The 18,835-nt window shown below is 47.9% G+C and overlaps 9 protein-coding genes across 9 annotated transcripts; 5 read left to right on the forward strand and 4 right to left on the reverse strand.

Moving 5' to 3' along the window:
- Positions 1 to 164: 164 nt before the first annotated feature.
- Positions 165 to 757, forward strand: FIESC28_09381 (uncharacterized protein; the record flags this gene model as incomplete). Its single annotated transcript, XM_031163518.1, has 4 exons — positions 165 to 327; positions 433 to 500; positions 553 to 595; positions 642 to 757. 4 exons carry the CDS (start codon positions 165 to 167, stop codon positions 755 to 757), a joined length of 390 nt encoding a protein of 129 aa, XP_031012440.1.
- Positions 758 to 2,060: 1,303 nt separating this feature from the next.
- On the reverse strand, positions 2,061 to 3,848 carry FIESC28_09382 (uncharacterized protein; the record flags this gene model as incomplete). Its single annotated transcript, XM_031163519.1, has 1 exon — positions 2,061 to 3,848. One exon carries the CDS (start codon positions 3,846 to 3,848, stop codon positions 2,061 to 2,063), a length of 1,788 nt encoding a protein of 595 aa, XP_031012441.1.
- Positions 3,849 to 4,224: 376 nt separating this feature from the next.
- FIESC28_09383 (uncharacterized protein) lies at positions 4,225 to 4,932 on the reverse strand (the record flags this gene model as incomplete). The annotated part of the gene is made up of 1 exon (XM_031163520.1): positions 4,225 to 4,932. The coding sequence occupies one exon, from the start codon at positions 4,930 to 4,932 to the stop codon at positions 4,225 to 4,227; it is 708 nt and encodes a 235-aa protein (XP_031012442.1).
- Positions 4,933 to 7,587: 2,655 nt separating this feature from the next.
- On the forward strand, positions 7,588 to 8,108 carry FIESC28_09384 (uncharacterized protein; the record flags this gene model as incomplete). The annotated part of the gene is made up of 2 exons (XM_031163521.1): positions 7,588 to 7,959; positions 8,010 to 8,108. 2 exons carry the CDS (start codon positions 7,588 to 7,590, stop codon positions 8,106 to 8,108), a joined length of 471 nt encoding a protein of 156 aa, XP_031012443.1.
- An 87-nt stretch (positions 8,109 to 8,195) lies between these two features.
- On the reverse strand, positions 8,196 to 9,333 carry FIESC28_09385 (uncharacterized protein; the record flags this gene model as incomplete). Its single annotated transcript, XM_031163522.1, has 4 exons — positions 8,196 to 8,468; positions 8,528 to 8,854; positions 8,910 to 9,194; positions 9,253 to 9,333. 4 exons carry the CDS (start codon positions 9,331 to 9,333, stop codon positions 8,196 to 8,198), a joined length of 966 nt encoding a protein of 321 aa, XP_031012444.1.
- A 640-nt stretch (positions 9,334 to 9,973) lies between these two features.
- FIESC28_09386 (uncharacterized protein) lies at positions 9,974 to 10,394 on the forward strand (the record flags this gene model as incomplete). The annotated part of the gene is made up of 2 exons (XM_031163523.1): positions 9,974 to 10,031; positions 10,078 to 10,394. 2 exons carry the CDS (start codon positions 9,974 to 9,976, stop codon positions 10,392 to 10,394), a joined length of 375 nt encoding a protein of 124 aa, XP_031012445.1.
- Positions 10,395 to 11,202: 808 nt separating this feature from the next.
- FIESC28_09387 (uncharacterized protein) lies at positions 11,203 to 12,123 on the forward strand (the record flags this gene model as incomplete). The annotated part of the gene is made up of 1 exon (XM_031163524.1): positions 11,203 to 12,123. One exon carries the CDS (start codon positions 11,203 to 11,205, stop codon positions 12,121 to 12,123), a length of 921 nt encoding a protein of 306 aa, XP_031012446.1.
- Positions 12,124 to 12,424: 301 nt separating this feature from the next.
- FIESC28_09388 (uncharacterized protein) lies at positions 12,425 to 13,510 on the reverse strand (the record flags this gene model as incomplete). The annotated part of the gene is made up of 1 exon (XM_031163525.1): positions 12,425 to 13,510. One exon carries the CDS (start codon positions 13,508 to 13,510, stop codon positions 12,425 to 12,427), a length of 1,086 nt encoding a protein of 361 aa, XP_031012447.1.
- A 1,279-nt stretch (positions 13,511 to 14,789) lies between these two features.
- On the forward strand, positions 14,790 to 15,473 carry FIESC28_09389 (uncharacterized protein; the record flags this gene model as incomplete). The annotated part of the gene is made up of 1 exon (XM_031163526.1): positions 14,790 to 15,473. The coding sequence occupies one exon, from the start codon at positions 14,790 to 14,792 to the stop codon at positions 15,471 to 15,473; it is 684 nt and encodes a 227-aa protein (XP_031012448.1).
- Between the last annotated feature and the right edge of the window lie 3,362 nt (positions 15,474 to 18,835).

Below are 18,835 nucleotides of genomic sequence, written 5' to 3' on the forward strand. Positions count from 1 at the left end.
TCTCGGCACAGTACAGTACAGTCATCTGCTCTTCTCTCCTCTACTCTCCTCTTCGCCTTGCCGTCCACGACTCGGCCGACGTTCGTCACACGCCAATAGTGTCATTTTCAATACCCCTCGTTTTCTCTTGGGCTGTTCTTGCACTCAACTCGACTTCACGCACCATGTCGTCCTCTATCGCCATTCCCGCTGGCCCCTCGGCTAACCGCTCGTTCCATAAGGGCACTGGTTCTTCTACCAACAGCCCGTTCGGTACCTCGCCTTCTTCGTCCCCGCCGTCAGCCGGGAAGGATAAGGCCCTTCACAACCGCCGCCCGAGTCTTTTGAGTAAGTGAAAGCCTGGTCCCCTTCATACTGTGACTGCTACTGCAATGCGATTCCCTTATCATATACTCGACTGGTTTTCGTTATACTAAATTGATCTTGCTGTAGGCTCTTCTCTGTCTAAGCAAGAATGCACTGTCATTAACGTCGGTGACCCTGAGGGCCCTCCTCGACTGGTAGGTTCAGTTAAACACTTTGGCATCCTGTCTCACTGGCTGACCTGTCAAGATTTCCTACCTCTCTTCGAGTCAAGGTTTCGCCTGGAACCCCGGTATGGTAATCATGTCATAGATCGGTTCGCAACTAACATGTGATAGAAATCTTCCTTCCGTCTTACATCGACTGCGACTATGTTCCTCTCGAGAACCGCCGCGATCCCGTGCACGAGATCGTTCTGAGCGATGACGAGTCCAAGAACATGCTTCCTCATTAAATCGACCTGCATTGTACTGCAAATCCGGACCAGGTTACGATAGACATTTCCTTCTCACGAGATTCCGAATTCATCGTTAACTCTTTCATTATTCAACTATACTTTTCTTACGGCGTTAAGATTCCCACGGCTTTTTCTTCCCCTCTCCGCCAGGCGGCGAGATGACCACACTTGTTTCAGCCTGTGCAACGCATGGACATTGTTTGATGGAGTACCTCGGGACAGGGTTCCCTAGTCGTTCGACTTGACAGCCTCACTTTCAGGCTTTGACTTTGGCGGAGTATTACAAGGCAATGGCAAAGCATTCATCACCTTAGCGTTCGGCACACAAGGAATCGGTCTTTGGAATTAGATGGGACAAAGACAAAGCCTGGATTCACGAGCAACAAGGGAGGGACTGATTTTTATTTCACTTGGTGTTTTGAAGCAAAATTTTCTTGTTCTCTTTGCGGCGTATATTTTTGTTGCTGCTAGGCTGGTTTCCTGCGAGATGATGGCGTTTGGGGTTGACATGGTGTTCGTTAGTTGACTCAATTCATATTGTTATCACTTGACTGTCCTGGACTGTACCCGACGTCAACGTCAAATGACACCTGAGATGGTGATCTTCCCCCACCAAGACCAATCACCGACGGCCGAAATGAGCCGGCCCCCTCCCCCTCTTCCTTCCGATAAGCTGCCGGGCCGGACGGAGCTAACAAAACGGGGCGACGGGGCCGATCGGGAACCCTGATGTCATCCAAAAGCAAACAGTATCTGCTTTGACAACAACAGAAAGAATCACTGACATTACAAAGGCCTTCGAGGGACAAACTGCATGCATCGAGAGTGAAGCAACTCTTGTGCCAGGAGAGAACAACTCGCACTGTTCCTGCTGTTTAACAACATCCATGGCTGCCAGTACTCGGTATACATGACTCGACTGCCATGATTAAGGACGCCGTGGCTTATACGATAGAGTGTTTAGGTCGGAACAGCAACTCGTAGAAGACTAACATACCCAGCCTCGTCTTACCTGTGTAGTCCTTCACTCAAGGCACACAGCTTGGTAACTAGAGTCACAGGCCTGAAGTATATGGCAAATAGGGTGGCATTCATAGCCACGACTCTAAATAACGGACTAACGCGACTCAACTTTGCATTACTTAAGAGAGTCTACCTTGTAAGATAGAAGCCAGACTTGGCAACCCAGAAGGAAAAATTGCATTGCTTCCATCCACTTCACTGGACAATAGAAATGGGAGTAGCCGAGATGCTAGCACAGATTGTCATAAATCTTGTAAATTATTCCACTTGACACGAATCACAAGCCATCGTCAGATTCTTTCTGATCATGCATCAGACTCAACTGAACCCAGCTCGGGCACTTGACCACATCCCATGCGTCGACCATCATGTCATACAGCACAAAGTCCTCTTTGGAAGTTGGTTTCCGATTCAAAGCAACCGAGAAGACCGTCTCAGGTATTTTGGCCGACCTTTTTACAACGCGATCTGTATAAGCAAGGAAGGACTTTTTGTACTGCACACATGCGCGGAAGAGGGTACTCTTGCGACTCTCGTCTATTTTGTCACTGGTCTGAGAATCAGGCAATTCGCGCATTGAACATGAAGCATTCTCGTTCGATACCGCGAAGTCGATTCTAAACAGTGAAGAGTGTGAGCCTTGCGTGCAGCGAATCCAGAGAACCCTGAATGAAGCGTCGTGCATCGATGTCTCTCGCTTCATCCACTCGTTGTTGGGATAGGCCAGAAAGACATCGAGGGAAGATATCTTGGTTGACTGCATCTTCAACAGCACTTTTACTCTTTTGGAAGAGAAGATTGGAGTCGGAGAGTATGCGATGCTACTATCCGTGAAATAACCACTTGGGTAAATGAACAGCTCGGTCGACTCGAAGTGGTTGAGAAGTGATTTTGGCACGCCAACGAGACACATGGACTTTGCTCTACAGTATATCTGGGCCAAAGTCTCGCGATTGTGCTCGAGAAAAACACAAATCAAAAGATCTTGCACCTCGTAAAATAGCCATGCCAGGGAGGGGGTCGATAGAGAGCAGTTTGTGGGCGCCATGATAGGAAGACTGATACGGAGACCACGACTTGTGAGTTCTGGAGGGTTGGGAGCTGTTCTCATGGCCTTGATGCTATCGAAGCTTCGGTACATACGGTCATAATCTTTGTGCTGAAGGACTTGATACACTGGTTCTCGACCCCCTTGTGCCTCCTCGGGAGGTTCGATAAGCATATGATTTCTCAAGTTCTGTGACTTGTGTCCTCCCTTGGAGAATTGCGAAGGTGACCAAGCCAGGAATCCTGTTGCGCGAACATAATGATTGACGGGATCACTGTCTTGTTGTAGTGTCCACGCAAAGATACTGTAGTCCTCTTCCTGTCTAAGGATCTGCTCCTGTAGCCGAAGAAACGACTTTGATCCTTCGCCGTAGAGAAGAGGCATGTTGACATTGAACAAGCCTAGAAGGCAGTACGCCAAGTCTTCCTCCCTCGTGGTGGTTCTAGCTGATGCCCATGACATTCGCTCGGCGATATTGTATGTAGAAGGGTTCGCTCCACGCAGCACTGAGATAGGTATTCCTGTGACACTGCCTATTCCTGAGGCGAGACTTCTCTTGGTGCCAATGACGCTCCATTCTTTGGAACAGAGCTCCACGATCTGGGGCGCGATCAGTTCTTGCAGAGTCCATCCTCGGGTGAACCACCTGCTTTTGTAAAACTCGACGACGGGAAAGGCCAGCGTAAGAGTGTGGTCGGTCACATCCTCCAAGTAAGCATAACAAACAGTTGCCCTCTGGTACCAACAGTACATAGAGTTGATAGCTTCAGACAGCTCAGCACTGCTGGACTTGTCGATGCAGCAGGTATCTATCCAAACCCAATCGAAGCCATCTTGAGCTGCTTTCCTACAGCAGCCAGTGAGTTTGGCATGGCCTTGTTTGGAGGCGGCAGCTGCAGTACCGATGTCGCTGAAGAGGACTTCCTGTTCACCCCACGTGTGACTGAGTATTGCATATGGAGGAATCCGGCCGGCGAACTCTTGCAGAGAGAGAGTTGAGACATTTAAGAGCCGCATGCTGAATGATGCAGGAGAGAAGTGGAGATGAGCTGTCAGTGTCTATTGGTTGATCGTTACCTTAGTAGTAGTAGGCAACTTACATCACGATACAAGCCGGGGTATTTCTGGAGTTCAATTATACAAGTAGGTAATCAAGCTCAGGTGAACTTTTATAGTATTAAGATGTATGCACCTTTATCGTGAGATCTATGTGCAAAAAGTAGAACTGAATTATATACCCAACGCTTCCTTCATCCATCATGCATATCATGTATGAATTAATCATTAAAAAGTGACCCAAACGCTTTGTCGTCGACTCATCTCATATCATATCACATCATGGATATTATATCGAGAGATATACGTGACAAGCAGATTGGTGCAGTAGTATAGCTTAGAAGAGAGCAATGGCACCGATGAAGGCCAGGACGCCGGCAGGGGCGATGCGGCCAGCAGCAGCGGTGACAATGGCAGGGCTGGTACCCTCGGGAGGAGAGTAGTCGCTGGTAGGGTTGACGGGGACGGGGCCGGTGGTCTGGGGAGCCTCGGGGTGACCGGGCTCGGGCTTGGGCTGCTCGGGCTTTCCGGGGACGGGAGCGGGAGCAGTGGGGTGAGGACCGGGACCCTCAGGCTTACCGGGGTGACCAGGCTTGCCAGGCTTGCCGGGGGTAGGCTGAGGGTAGTGCTCGGTCTGAGACTTGGTGACGGTGCAAGGACAGTCGGTGATGGTGAGAGTGGTAGGCTCAGTGACGGTGTAGGTCTTGTTGCCGTGAGTGAGAGTGGTGGGCTCAGGGCAGTAAGTGGTGATGGCAGTGAGAACCTCAGTTGTGTAGACAACAGTAGGGACGGGGATGATGGGCTTTGTGGGCTTGAGAGGGTGGCTGATGGTGCAGGGGCAGTCGGTGATGGTAAGAGTGGTCTCCTTGGTGACAGTGTAGGTCTTGTCACCGTAGGTGAGGGTGGTAGGAGCAGGGCAGTAGGTGGTGATGGCGGTCACGACCTCGGTGGTGTACTGAGTACCGTTACCGTAGACGGGATAGTGAGGAGAAGCATTGGCAGCTCCGAGGAGGAGGCCAGCAGCAGCAGCCTTGAGGAAAGCCATTGTGATTGTTTGAGAGGGTGGAATTAAGTGATCTGACTTTATAACGAGTGAAGTGCAGAGCGAGCGAGAGTGATAACGACTGTAGCGAGTGTAGTTGTTGGAGAGAGAAGGAAAAGAAGGTTGGGGCAGAGGGAAGAGGGTGAGGGTATTTATCTTGACTAGAGGTCAACTCAAGTTCAGTTCAATTCAGTTCACATCGAATGGGTTGACTTGAGCTGACAGATGCAGACCAACAACAGACTCATCCCGATACAGCGGGAAAAGAGAGAGAGAGACACACACACATACACAACAAAAACTCAAAAGAGACTTAATCTAGTCCAATCTAGTCTGGTCTTACTCTTACCAAGGAAACTTAGAGAGATGGCATGGCATGGCTGTCAAAGAGGCTAGTCTAGTCTAGTCTAGCATGCATGTAAATGTCAAGCAACAAGTCAACAAGATGAACTAGACGAGGCAATTTTTCCTCATTGCGCCGCAGACTGCGTCTTTGGTCCAATCATGACCTCATTGAAGCTGTCTCTTGTACCTGCACTAGAGTCGTTGGGCTGAGGTGGGCTTGATGCTGGTCTTACAATACGAGGTTCAAGGACAAGGATAAGGACAGAGACAAGGACAAGGATCGGATCTTGGGCGGGTAAAAGACTTTATTGATAAGAGAAACATGAGGTGTGATTATCTGGGGATAGTCTACATACAGGTAGGTAGAGTGTAGAGAAGAAGACGTACGTCCATTGGAGGAAAGACAGAGTTTGGGAGACATAACGGGGTCTTTTGTCTGCATGTGTACTTATTGAGTCTTGGGGGTTACAGTAACATTTGCATTCATTGGAGAACGATAAGGTACTAACCTACATAGTAACTAAACGATATCACCAACAATATGGGTCCCTACGTTACTTACTGTAAGTTGACAGTGATGATCCGATCCGAAGGGACCCGGGGCCGAGTTAGCCGGACTCTCAGTGAACTGTAAACTTGGCTACAGTGGGGTACCTGCGCTAGATCCACTGAGCTGTCGGTGGAGTGCCCCCATAAATCTACACTCCGGGGAACTTTCTCTGCTCTTCGACTTTTTGGGTTTTTTTTACTTGTTTCTTAGCGTAGATAGCAGATCCAATGACCATCAACGGCCCCTGCAGTTAGCATCAGGCTAATGCAGTACAGTCACGTCCTAATAGTAAGAGTCAGTGACTGCCAGCCACTTTTTTCTTGTTTTCTCTCCACTCAGTTTGCTCCGACTTGGCTCACTGCTTTGTCTTATCTCTGGTTAACCTTCAACCGAATGCGCCGCTAAAACATGCAAGGGACAGGGGTTGCTGGGGTGAGAATGAGCTGTTATTGACTGATTAGGTAGTAGTGTACAGAGTACAAATCAGTTCATCAACACTGATGTTAATAACTTGTGCTAACGCTAATGCTGATGCTGATGCTGATACGACAATCCCGATTCCCTTACCTGCGGTCAATGAGACGATGGCTGACCGATCAATCGCATTGTCAATTTGTCTTAGACATTCAATCAATCTCTAATCAAATATTTTCTTTTGGTGGCTTGCCACAGAAGCCGAGGTTACGGTATCTGTGACTGTTTCTTCTTATTGTTGAACTCTAACCATGGCGCTAAAGCTTACCCTGTGGCTTCACAAGTCAGATCTGACCCTGCATACTTTACAATCAAAGGACCATGCAAGGGATTGGAGCTGATAAACAATGAAATTGCTGTTCTTAAATCTGATTCCCCATCAACTAATGCAACGCACGTGTCGATAAACAAGTTGCTTAATAGTAATTCTATCTATCTTCTCGCATTGGATATATGACCCAAGCTTCCCAGTGACATTCATATCTAGAAGAACAAGGCATACACACTTCGCCGTTAGTACGGATTAACGGTATTCCTTAACGATCCAAAAACTCAACGTCCAAGGACCAACGTTTCACCTCGTGTTTCGTGGTGACACCAAGAGCTGTGGCTGAGACCTGTCTGATAACTGCTAATACATACTTGGGTAAAACAACGGCTGACAATGCCTCAAACTCACTTCAGCCTCAAATCTTTCATTTCACAAAGCCCTCAACTCAAGACTGCGCCGACTGGTCCCCCAGTCAATAGCACAAGCGGGTGGCGCCGCCAGCGAGGAACTCATAGGTTGTTTGAAGTGATCTAACGTTACGGATAGTCCCCAGGGTGTCAGAAGAATTGGCCGCTCGCTGAGAGCATAAGAGACGAAATAGTTTGATCACCTTATGCGAGTTTAAGCTAGTAGGTATGCCACTTTATTTTTGTACCTCGCCTAAGCCTTTGAAAACAATTTCTTTGACACCCACCAGCTATTCCAAGCTGCCTTTATATCGTGCTAATATGTGGCAATTTGAAGCCTACCCTGGAGGCTCAAGTTGACGCACATGATTGATATTGGATGCTAGTTCACATGTGCAAGAACTCGAGCAATCCTTTTCCAAAGGACCAGAGAATCCTTGTACGTAGATCGTCAGTGAGACTCATACCCTGCCATCGGAGACAAATTTAGTCACCGAACTACCACAGGCTCATACCCACCCCGCATTCTTGATAATGGAAGCTTCTTGCATCAGGACAAATGCCAGGCCATAGTGACCCTCAAATACTCTAGATCCTATCGAACTGCAATCATGACCTCTAAAATAGAAGGTGTCTACACCAAGTCCGCCCCAGCTCCACTACCCCAGTTCTCTCAGGCCGTCAAACACAACGGCATGGTCTACTGCTCTGGTAATATTGGCGCGATTCCCGGAACAAATTTCGAGCTCAGAGAGACTGTCAAGCAAAGAGCAGCAAGTCAAACAAAAGAGTACCAGCTAGATTGTCACAAGCTGACCAGAGCAACGCAGCACCAAGCCATAAAGAACCTCGAGGCTATCCTCATTGCGTCGGGCAGCAGCTTAAGGAATGCCGTCAAGGTGAACATTTACCTTACAGACATGAGTAAATTTGCTCTTGTTAATGAAGCATATGATGAATTCTTTACTTGTGAGCCTAAACCTGTATGTGATCTGCCAAGGAGCACAGAAGAATGAACACTGATGAGTAGTAGGCAAGGACATGTGTTGCTGTTTATGAACTGCCTCTAAAGACTGATGTCGAGATAGAATGCACGGCTTTTATCGATACAGACAAGGAGTACATGGCATGAGACGAGGTTACCAAATTTCAAATCAATATTCTAGACTACCTTGAGGAAATTCGATACCGGCTCTTATATGGGTCCAATGTCTACCATCTATCCACGGTTGGCATAGATAGACTTTGCATTGCCCTCCATCACCTTATCCACATAGTCGACATATTTAATTGCCTCAAAGTCCGGGTAGAGATCCTTGGTGCTGAGATAGCCTAGGTACTCAGCGCGCTCTGGCAGATTATCCTGACGGAACCATTCACAGTATAGGTACTGGGGACCTGCAAGCCCAAAGATGAAAGGCAGGGACTTGTCACTCTGGTCATACGCAGTTTGAGCCGTGGCGATAGTAACTTCGATGTCCTTTGTTGCCATCTGACTTTCCGTTAGCTTTTTTTAACTTCAACAAACTTCCAGCTTGTTTGTAAACTCACCAGATTACGAGGGATCTTCTCGCCGCTGACTTTCTCGAGGTGGCTATGAATCTGTTCCTGAGTCCAGACCTCATTGTATGCAAACACAGATTTGTTCAGAGTACGGTCATCCGTGATAATCCTGGCCAGGTATTTGCCAATGTCTCTAAGATCCGTGATGGCTGTGGCATGGGAGCCATCCTCAGCAATGACCGTGGCAGGGAACTTGAGGGCGTAATCAATCTTGCCAGATGGGAGAGGCGGGAGAGAAACCTGGTACCACAAACCAACGTCGATGATGGTGTAGGGCAGGTAGATTTTCTTGACGTGGCTGATGATGCTTTCTTTCTATAAAGTTGTCAGAGGAGAAACTAACAGATAGGTAGATAGTGGAATGACTTACAAATTCCCTAAGAAGCATAACACCATAAGGGGGACAACTTGGGCCGAAGGCACTAGGAACAAAACGCTTCACTCCAGCTTCCTTGGCAGCAGTTGCCAGAGCAATCTCGGGACCAGTTGTGAATGGGACTAGAGAACTGACGACAACTTCCTGGCCGGTAAGAGCCTTTACAAGCTCTTGGTGATTGTTTTCGAGGTTGATGGCCACAACCGAGGCTCCCATCTGCCTGATTTGTTCAATCTCGGGCTTGTTGATGGAAGCAGGTCGAACAAATGCGGTCAAGTTCTGCCAGGCTATCAATATCGGGATGCGTGGGATAAACGCAAAGGAAGAGGAAACTTACAAACTTGGTAGAAGAAGCTGTAAGTGCTGCGATGGTGGACAAGCCTACCTCGCCGTTTGCGCCGACAATAGTGACGTTCATTGTGATATGGATGAGTGTTGGGTTCGTTGGAGAGAGTGAGTTGTTTTGAAATTGTGATGATATTGATTAAGGTACATGGCTAAAGGCTATATATACTCACTTCACAAGACCTGGAATGCAATCTTGGGTGTTTTCTTACAAATTGTTAATCTGTTGTTCGAGTTGAGGTTTTGTAAGTCATGGTCGGGATTTGCTCCGCCGAAATGTCGGCGGATTGATATGAGGTCCACTCCACGGTTTGTAAGAAACACTCACACAGTAACTGTAGGGGAAATTGAAGTTTGATTTTGGCGATTCAGATCCATAGAATGGAAAAGATAAAGAATGATAGAGTATATTTACTTGAAATCGTGTTTGTTGGATGATTTACAAGCACATCAATTGGATTGCATATCTTTGATTGCAGTCATGATTGTCCAGTGATTTTCTGAAAGGATTTCCCAATTATATATGGTCTTTGTTCTGGCTCTGATCAATGACAGATATAAGAGTGACCATAGGTTGGAATAGTAGAATATAATATGGCGATAACCACTGCAATCGGCTTCAAATTGTTTCAAACAGCATTGTATGCTGTTCCGGTGCATAAATCTCATCGTCTTGATATCTGTTCATCTGCCCCAGTACACAGCGCTTAAGCATGGTCGTTGATAACGGTAGTGCCCCAGAAATGAATGCTTTATGGCAGCTTGTAAACAGTGAGTTGTCAGCGTTGAGTTATGCTGCCCGGTGCTGACATCCCAGCCAATTTGCAAGCTCTTTACCCATCCAACACGGCCAAGGCAGTAGTCGGACTCTGTCACCGCCATGATGGGGGGAAAGAAGCCTATATCATCATAGGCGGTGGAAGTAGAGCCGAGATCGTTGCATCCAGTGGAAAGTACGATTATGTGGACGATGCTCTGAAAACACTTCTGAACTATACTATGGTCCAGCTTTACGCCAAGTTACAGGCAGACAACCCGGCACACGAGTTTCAGAGGCTCGAGAGAGGAGGATGTGTTTCTCGAGACGAGGAGGGAAAAAAGGAAGCATTGGTCTGTGATAATTGGCCTGACTAGAAGTCGCTTTTAAGATTCAAATGAGACCATATGTTGATGGGATTGGGAAGTACTAAATGAGTACTGGAAGATGTCTATCGCTTGATAAACTTTCCACTACGATTTACTCTTATTTCTATCATCTCTAGCCAAATCCAGCGGAAGGGTGTCCTGGATGTCAGGACGTCAAGTAATTGTGTCGACATCGCCCGCGCGGGAATGAATAATCAAGTCAATAAGAGAACTGCCATTTGACTAGGTTAGGTAGGAATCATTCAAGTGAGATCAATATCTGCGCGCGGTAAATCTGCTGCTGCGCCATGTAAGAGAATTGGATACTGCTGAGACTCGACAATGGATGTCGGATTCTGATTACTCAGATCCTTATTCCTTAGTCCGAGGTACGTGACCTTTAACGAGATATAATGTCTTGCTGGTGACATGTTGTTAAGATCAAAGTCCTTTTGCATCAGGCAGGCTAAACTCGCGCGCGGGAGATCCACTCACTTTCAGCCCGCCCATCATGAGGTGGTATGGACACTGTAACCGCGCGGTGACCCTGATAGGATTAGATTAAGCTCATGTCTGACTCTGACTGGAAAGAAGGGTTCAATTACCAAGCTAACAATCCATATATTCCTAAAAAGGAAACTGCCAGGTTGGATGTAACGTTATGGCATCCACGGTTCAAGACTGAATGCCATTGAAAAGCAATGAACACAAGATTGAATATCATGGGCACGAAAATTGATATATAGTAGAGATATAACGTTGATGATACGACTGAATCTATTCAGACGAATCTCATCAACACAACAACGTTCATAACATGTCTCCCCTCGAATACTTCCTCATCGCAGGCGCCACAGGCCGTCAGGGCGGTGCAACAGTAGATGCCCTCCTCAACCATCCTGATATCAATATCAACCCCAAGCAAGTATACGCTCTCACCCGCCAAGCATATGGCTCAGGAGCTGTTAAGCTTCGCGCAAAGTACGGCGATATCAATATAATCGCCGGTGACTTGAACGATCCTGAAGCCATCTTCCAGCAGCTCGACAAGTCCATTCTTCCCATGACTGGGATCTACCTCGCTCAAGCCCACGGGCCAACAGAAGTCTCTGACGCAAAGGGTTTCATCGATTCTGCCGCTAGTAATCGAGTTCCTTACTTTGTCTACTCGTCTGTCGACCGTGGTGGTCATGAACTCAGTGACAAGGATCCTTCGTACTGCAAGACCTTCTCTGACAAGTTCCTCATCGAAAAGCATCTCATAGACGTATGCTCCAGCAACAAAATGGACTACACCATCATCCGTCCAACCTGGTTCGCTGATAACGCCTGGTGGGGGTTCCCAGGCGCACTTTGCATGACAGGCTGGAAGGTGAACATGGCCGGAAAGAAGATGCAGGTCACCGTGACCAAGGATATCGGCAGATGGGCTGTTGAGGCTCTTCTCCAGCCTGACAAGCGTAGTATTCGGAATGAGGCTCTGAGCATTGCTAGCGAAGAGCTCAGTTTCAAAGAGGTTGATGACATCTTTATCAAATACACCGGCAAAGGCGTGCCGGTCACCTACAGTCTTTTGACCCGCCTTCTGATCTGGCTGAGTAAGGACTTGAACACCATGTTTGGGTTTATTGGGGAGAGGGCTTACGGTGCTGATATACCCTGGTTGAGGTCTCAGTTGAAGCCGACCACTTTTGAGGAGTATGTCAAGAGTGATGTTCCGACGGCAGGAAAGGTTTAGTTAGAATATAGTATATTGGTCTTTCATTCGGTTTTACTCCTTCAAAGTCGTATCTAGTCATTAAGAGTGAAGCCATCTATTAAATGCAGTAGGACTGAGTGCTGGCCAAAAAGAAAACTAAGGCACGCTTCCATTCGAACCGATGACCTTCAAAAAGCAAGGAGTGGCCAGCGGGTGACAGTTTTAGGATTTTAAGTTCGTGATTAAAGAGAGAGTATAGGTTTCTAGGACGGATACTGCTGGACCACTCCTGCTGAAGGTATACAGTTAAAACTATATATAAAGTGCCCTTGTAGAGATCTCAAAGCACTTCCTCGACCTTTAGATGCACACTCGATATCACCCCCGTCTTGGGCACGCAATTCACATACTCGAATCTCGCAGCTCCCTCTTTTAGGATCGAGACTTCATGCCATGTCCTAAACTTCCTGTCTTCTCCAAAAACCTTGTAATGAGTCAAAGCACCACGGTATATAGCCAGATGGGACTTGTGGCTCTTAGCCCATGTTTCGAGAGCTTCGAGATTCGTAAAGAAGCCTGCTCCACAAGATTCTTTTTGGGGAGCACTCTCCGGGGAAGATGGAGATGGGTCCTGATTTCTAAGATAGCGTAGTCCCAGAGCCCCCGTCTCAGGGGAATTATTCCATAGGTACTCAAGACCAGATCGGAGCGTGGGCTCGAGTTTTGTGTTATAAGAGTCGGCTTCTTCTTGGCTGCAGTTTTCCCAGAATTGACCTGAGCGGATATGAGCTACATTCTCGGTGTTGGTGCCGATGAGATATTGTCCCAGACCGTTGGGCGTTGTGTTTGGAGGAAGGTGATCCGATGATGAAGGGAAAAGGTCGTGAGCAGATGAGGGGATTCTGTCTCTGGCAGCGCCCCAATAGGCTGATAGTGTATGTTCAGAAAAGGTTGCACGAGGAAGTCTTGCGAGGCCGGGGAGGTAGTCAAGACCAGAATAATTTGTCTCGAGTCTGGGATACTCGGTGATAAAGGCTTCTCGCCAGATGCCTACTGAGGCACGCCCTTGTTGGGACAAACGGGAGTAGATTGACTCGAGTGAGAGTTTCTCAAGATCTTCATCGTATGCTGTCTTGTCATCCCAATAGCAGACCCATACCGTCGTTTCTTGTACATCGCATCCATCGATAACGGCAAATGTCTCATATGCCGATGGACCAGTCTCTCCTCGTAACCATGACTGAATTATTGCAACGGCCTCATCCCGAGCATGGTCAGCATCTTGGCTGGCATCGTGTTTCTGGACTCCGGTGTAGGCGGTGCAAACATGTGTGACATCACCAGGCAATGCGAGATGCCATCTCGGAACAGGAACGCGATGGTTCTTGGGCTTGCGCAATGGATAGATACGTACTGGACAGGACATTGCAGCTTAGAGTTTGGGTTGACCTGACGATGGATGCTGTGACCTCAATGAGGTTGGACATTGGTGAGGGGTTGGGGAATTGGAATTGGAGGTGGACATGTCGTTTGATAAGACGCCCTTTGTTTGGTATCAACATGCGACGTTGAAATGATTACGCATTACATATTCGGTTGAGAGTCAAGATTTCAAATTGCACTGCTTACTATATTTTTAAGACTATGCCATGTGAATCAAGCCATGGACGATGCCTCGTCTGATCATATTCAAGGTCATCATCTCTCTTGGCGTTGAACGGTTGCCACGCTGTCCTCTCGGAAGTTGATATACCGGCACTGTCCTTGGAATTCCGAGCGACAACGGAGACCCTGAATCTCTGGAATATCCGATATCTATCTACCCTTGGTCACGCAATTCTAGAAGCATCTTTTACAATTCCGAATGCAGGGTCTCTTCATCTTTATCGCTGGCTATCAGTTGCTATTGGTTCATCGGGCCATGATGCGCCATCGGGATGTGTCCCGGAAATTGTGGTGTTGATTGCCGGGAGTGCATATACTTATCCCGATCAGATGATGAGTAAGTTACAGCAGAACAGAACAGAACAAGTGAGGGGTCAATTGAAGTTTAGTTTATTTTGATCATGTCTCACTGTGTGTGTAACTTAACTCATTGTCCTTATCGTAAGCGGTAGAGGTGCCGGCCAGAGTACAGTAAACATCGGGTGTCACAGCTTCTAGATGTTTTCCAATCTCTCATTTCTATTTCCAATTCCAGCAATTGCCTGCTAGACTAGACTAGACTAGTCGCTAAATTAATACCATACCTACTTAGGTATCTTATCATTGAGGCCCTCCCTACTGTACCATACAATACCTAGTAGAGTGGGCACGGAATGGAGAACGGGGTCGGGGTCGGCTCCCGATGACCGTCGGTTGTAGGTCCCTTACCTAGAGCTTCCCCGCAAACGCCATCCCCCGGCCGGGTGATCCACTCCACTATCTTACAGAGCTGCTACAGTACCTAAGGTAGGCGAGCTGTAGGCAGCTGGAGGGCTCCATAGGTAGACTACACTGAGGTGGTGATATCTCGGCATCTCGGAGCCAACTCGTTTGGAATCTCTTGGGTTTACCGGAGACAGACAAGATTACCGTCAATTCAATGGCATTCTGCGGGGGAAAAGGTTAATAAATGGCTTGCCTCTTGCGCATTCTCTCCAATCTGCCTTGTCTATAAAAGATCCCCAACTCCCCCTCTTCTCCATCTCCCTTTCTCTTCTACAATGGCTTCATCCTCCCCTCGAAACATCATCTCAAAGAACAAAACTCCCATCGCAGCCGTCGCCGCCTTCGTCTCAGCAGCAGCAGTTCTCACTTCAATCTACCGATCCTTCACATCCTACAAAATGTCTCACAACCTCCACCCCAGCATCAACAAGGGCATCACCAAGGGCTCTTCCAGCTTCTCTGGTGGTAAGCTCCGATGCAAGTGCTCCTCCAACCCCGTCGAGGTCACCCTCAGCGGCCAGGTCGCCCACAACCACGCCTGTGGTTGCTCCAAGTGCTGGAAGCCTGAGGGTGCTCTCTTCTCCGTCGTCGCTGTCATCCCCCGCGATCAGCTCCAGGTCACCGCCAACGGTGACAAGCTCTCCATCGTCGACGAGAGCGCTGCTATCCAGCGACACGCCTGCCGCGATTGTGGTGTTCACATGTTCGGCCGCATCGAGAAGGAGCACCCCTTCAAGGGTCTCGACTTTGTTCACGTCGAGCTCTCCAACGACAACGGCTGGCAAGAGCCTCAGTTCGCTGCCTTCGTCTCCTCCATCATCGAGCAGGGATTCCCCGCCGAAAAGGCCAACGAGGTTCGCTCCCAGTTCAAGGAGCTCGGACTCGAGTCCTACGATGCTCTCTCCCCTCCTCTGATGGACGCCATCGCCTCTTGGACCGCCGCCAAGGCCAAGATCTAAGATCTAAGCGCCTCCTTCCAATATAAGCCACTCCTCATCAGAGTGTGCTGTGTTACAAAAAGTTTACGAGAAACGTTTAAAGTTAGCGGGTGTTGAAGGTCTGGTGGTTGTTGTTTCCGATATGCAATTGGTCTACAGATGAAAGGAGGTTGCCACTGATAGTGAGCCCATGAATGATATAAATGGTATGGAAGGAAAGGATAGACAGATAAGCTCAAAGATAGCATCTATCAATCCAAACTCATGATTTAACGAACTATTTCTATCGTGAACTCTGCGTGCACTTGTATACAAGATAACCAAAATCAGATGCTACCTTATTAAAGTTGTCACTATACGCCTACTGCACAACTTGCTTGGGAAAAGAAGTAGGATATTGACAAGACAACAATATATAATCCCTTACTATTCTCCTATGTGATATTCCTCATGCCCGATACGAAGATTCGCTACATAAATTGACATGACTGAGACATTCCGGGCCCTTGAAGGAGTAAACTCATTGACAAGGCCTACCTGAAATCGCTTGGAATTGAGTGAGACTTGGCTCGAGGCATATTGTATCATGACCGGTCCCTCTTGTTGGCATCGTATCTAGGATTGGACTGGGTATATACCTACCTAAGTAAGTACTAACGGATACTGTAGTCTATCTGGATAATGGATGCTTATCCTAAAGCAGTATATACACCATCGAGACCACATCCACTTAGACATGATGGCCAAGGCATGACGTTGAGTCTACTAACCAATCATAGCTCTACAAATGCGAGCCAACCAATCAAAACTGTATAAGCAAGGGTACTGCTCTTGTCAGCGGAGATGTCCGCGGGGTGGCAGAGCAGTGAGATCCGCGGTAGCCAAGTTAGTCCCGACTTATAAGCATCAGAGCCATAGAGTTGAACCAACTCTCGGCCTTATTAACCAAGCAGAACATGCCGTTTCCGAGCAGACAAATAAATCAAATCATTAGCTTAACTTAGCTAAAGAGCTTTGATCAGTTTAATGCAACGCCACCATCGATTCATTCACTTTTAATCCTTACTCCTTGTTGGAATTTCCCTCCACACAATGTCTCGCAAGGGTAGAGCAAAGGTCAAGTCTGGTTGCAAAACGTGCAAGTGAGTACATACCTTTCCCTTAGATGTCACATATTAACAGTCCAATTCAGAGTGAGAAAAGTCAAATGTGATGAAGGTCGTCCAGCTTGTCAAAGATGTCTCTCAACTGGTCGTATCTGTGACGGATATGGCATCTGGGGTGGAGGATCCCAGGCTTTGACAGCCAAAGCCAAAGCCAAGCATATGCATATACATATGCATATCCCACTCTCAAACCCAGCCACGGCCTTCACTTCGCTAAGCCCCCATGAGAAACTCTACTTTGACTGGTTCAAGTGCCGCACCTCGACCAAGATATCCGCTACTTTCTCCTCGGGCTTTTGGAGTACCCTTGTTTTCCAGGCTGGATCTAAAGAACCAGCTGTCCTGCATGCACTACTTGCCCTGAGCTCGGCTCACAAAAAGGGCGTTGTCGAGATGGGTATACATAGAAACTCACTCGAGGCTGAAGCAATGAACCGACAGGAACAGTTCACCTTACAGCAATACGTCAAGGCCATCGGACATCTGCAGCCACACTTCTCCGCCAGAGATAGAGCATCTTGTCGCGTTGCTCTCATCACATGCGTCGTCTTTGTGTGCTTGGAGTTCTTTCGAGGTCACTTTGCGACGGCTCAGATTCATCTTCAAAACGGCCTTGACATTCTTGCCCATATGCAGGGTCTTGCCGATGCTAAATCGGGCATCCTTGCACTAAAACCCTGTCAAGGGGCCACTGATGCTTGGATAGTTGAGGCCCTCTCCAGGCTACACATCCAGGTCGAGCTCTTTAGGCACCTCTATTATCACTCCTGTGTCATCTTGCAGCCAGCGCCCTACCCTCAGACTACTCCACCTGATCATTTCGACAGTCTCAATGATGCCTGGAAAGGATTGGAGCTCGTCTACAACCAGATATTCCACCTTACTCACCGAGCCCGCCAGCGGCGCATAACTGCGACCGAGCACATGTCCCAGCAACTTCTCATAACAAGATTAGCCCACTGGGATAGCATGTTCCAGAACTTCTTAAACACTCATTCGTGCGGCCCGAATAGAGACATGGGAAAAGCCTACCAGGTCGTGCGCATACAGTATGCCATGATAAACATCATGGCTGACACATGCATACACAACAACGAGATGGTCTACGACGCATGTACAGACAAGTTTATCTTGCTCATCAAAGAGCTCACAGGCTTATGGGAGGTGTCTACCTATGATCATGACCTCGAAGACGAGATGCCGCTGCATATCATGGCAACGTGCATGCCCAGATCGATCGTCGACATTGGCTGGTTGCCAGCTCTATACTTCACAGCCGTGAAGTGCCGAGTGCACCGCATTCGAATCGAAGCGCTGAAGCTCCTCAGAACAAGTCCTCATAGGGAAGGTATCTGGGATGCTCACGTCGCTGCATGCGTTGCTAAGAAGGTCATTGAGTTGGAGGAAGGGGACTTTTATCAAGGTGCTGACCTAGGGGATGACTTCCCTCTCAACAGCTCAATGCGTGATCAGGATCTCAAGCTACCGCTATTGCCCGAGTACCTCAGATTGAGCGAGATTGAGACGGAGCTCTCGGGGGCTCCGATGAATAAGATATTGCTGTACGGGAAGAGGGAACAAGACGGCATCAACAGGAGAGTCCTCTTGTCAGAGTACAGCGTGAGCGAGCAAACCTGGAAGGATACATGATACGTAGACGATGAAACATGATTGATGGTGAGATAATTTATAAAGAATAAATGAGACACATACTGTACAGTACTTTAGTAATTCTATACCTACCTACATACCTACCTCTATTACCTAGATAGGTGCCATGCTCGAACGAATGCTGTACCCAGACGGGAGGTGACCAGGCGATAAGATAAGCGCTAATGTACCCCGTCAGCTCCATTCCCGTTACCAAGTCAGTGCAGGGTTCCAAAGTAAACAATTAACTATAACTAACAGAGCCGCGGGGCACCTTGATAGTCCAATCCGACCCTCTCTCTGCCTCTACACCAATACTTATTCCCTTTCTCTCTTCTTCTTCTTCTTCTTCTTCTTCTTCCAAACCTCCAGTCATGGACTCTGAATCTGTTGTCTCACAAGTCCAGCGCAAGATCGAGCTGCAAGCCCCCGAAGATCTCTCATTCCTCATCGCAAATGTCCGTCGCGCTGCAGCAGAACGTCTAAACGAGGCCTTTCCTCATGTCGAGGGCGAGGATGGCGAGGATGAGCTACGAAATCAGATAGAGAAGCTTGTCAATGAGGTAT

The sequence above is a fragment of the Fusarium coffeatum genome (genome assembly GCF_003316985.1).
Source record: "Fusarium coffeatum strain FIESC_28 chromosome Unknown BRIP53273_contig_239, whole genome shotgun sequence".
Lineage (NCBI taxonomy): Eukaryota > Fungi > Ascomycota > Sordariomycetes > Hypocreales > Nectriaceae > Fusarium > Fusarium coffeatum.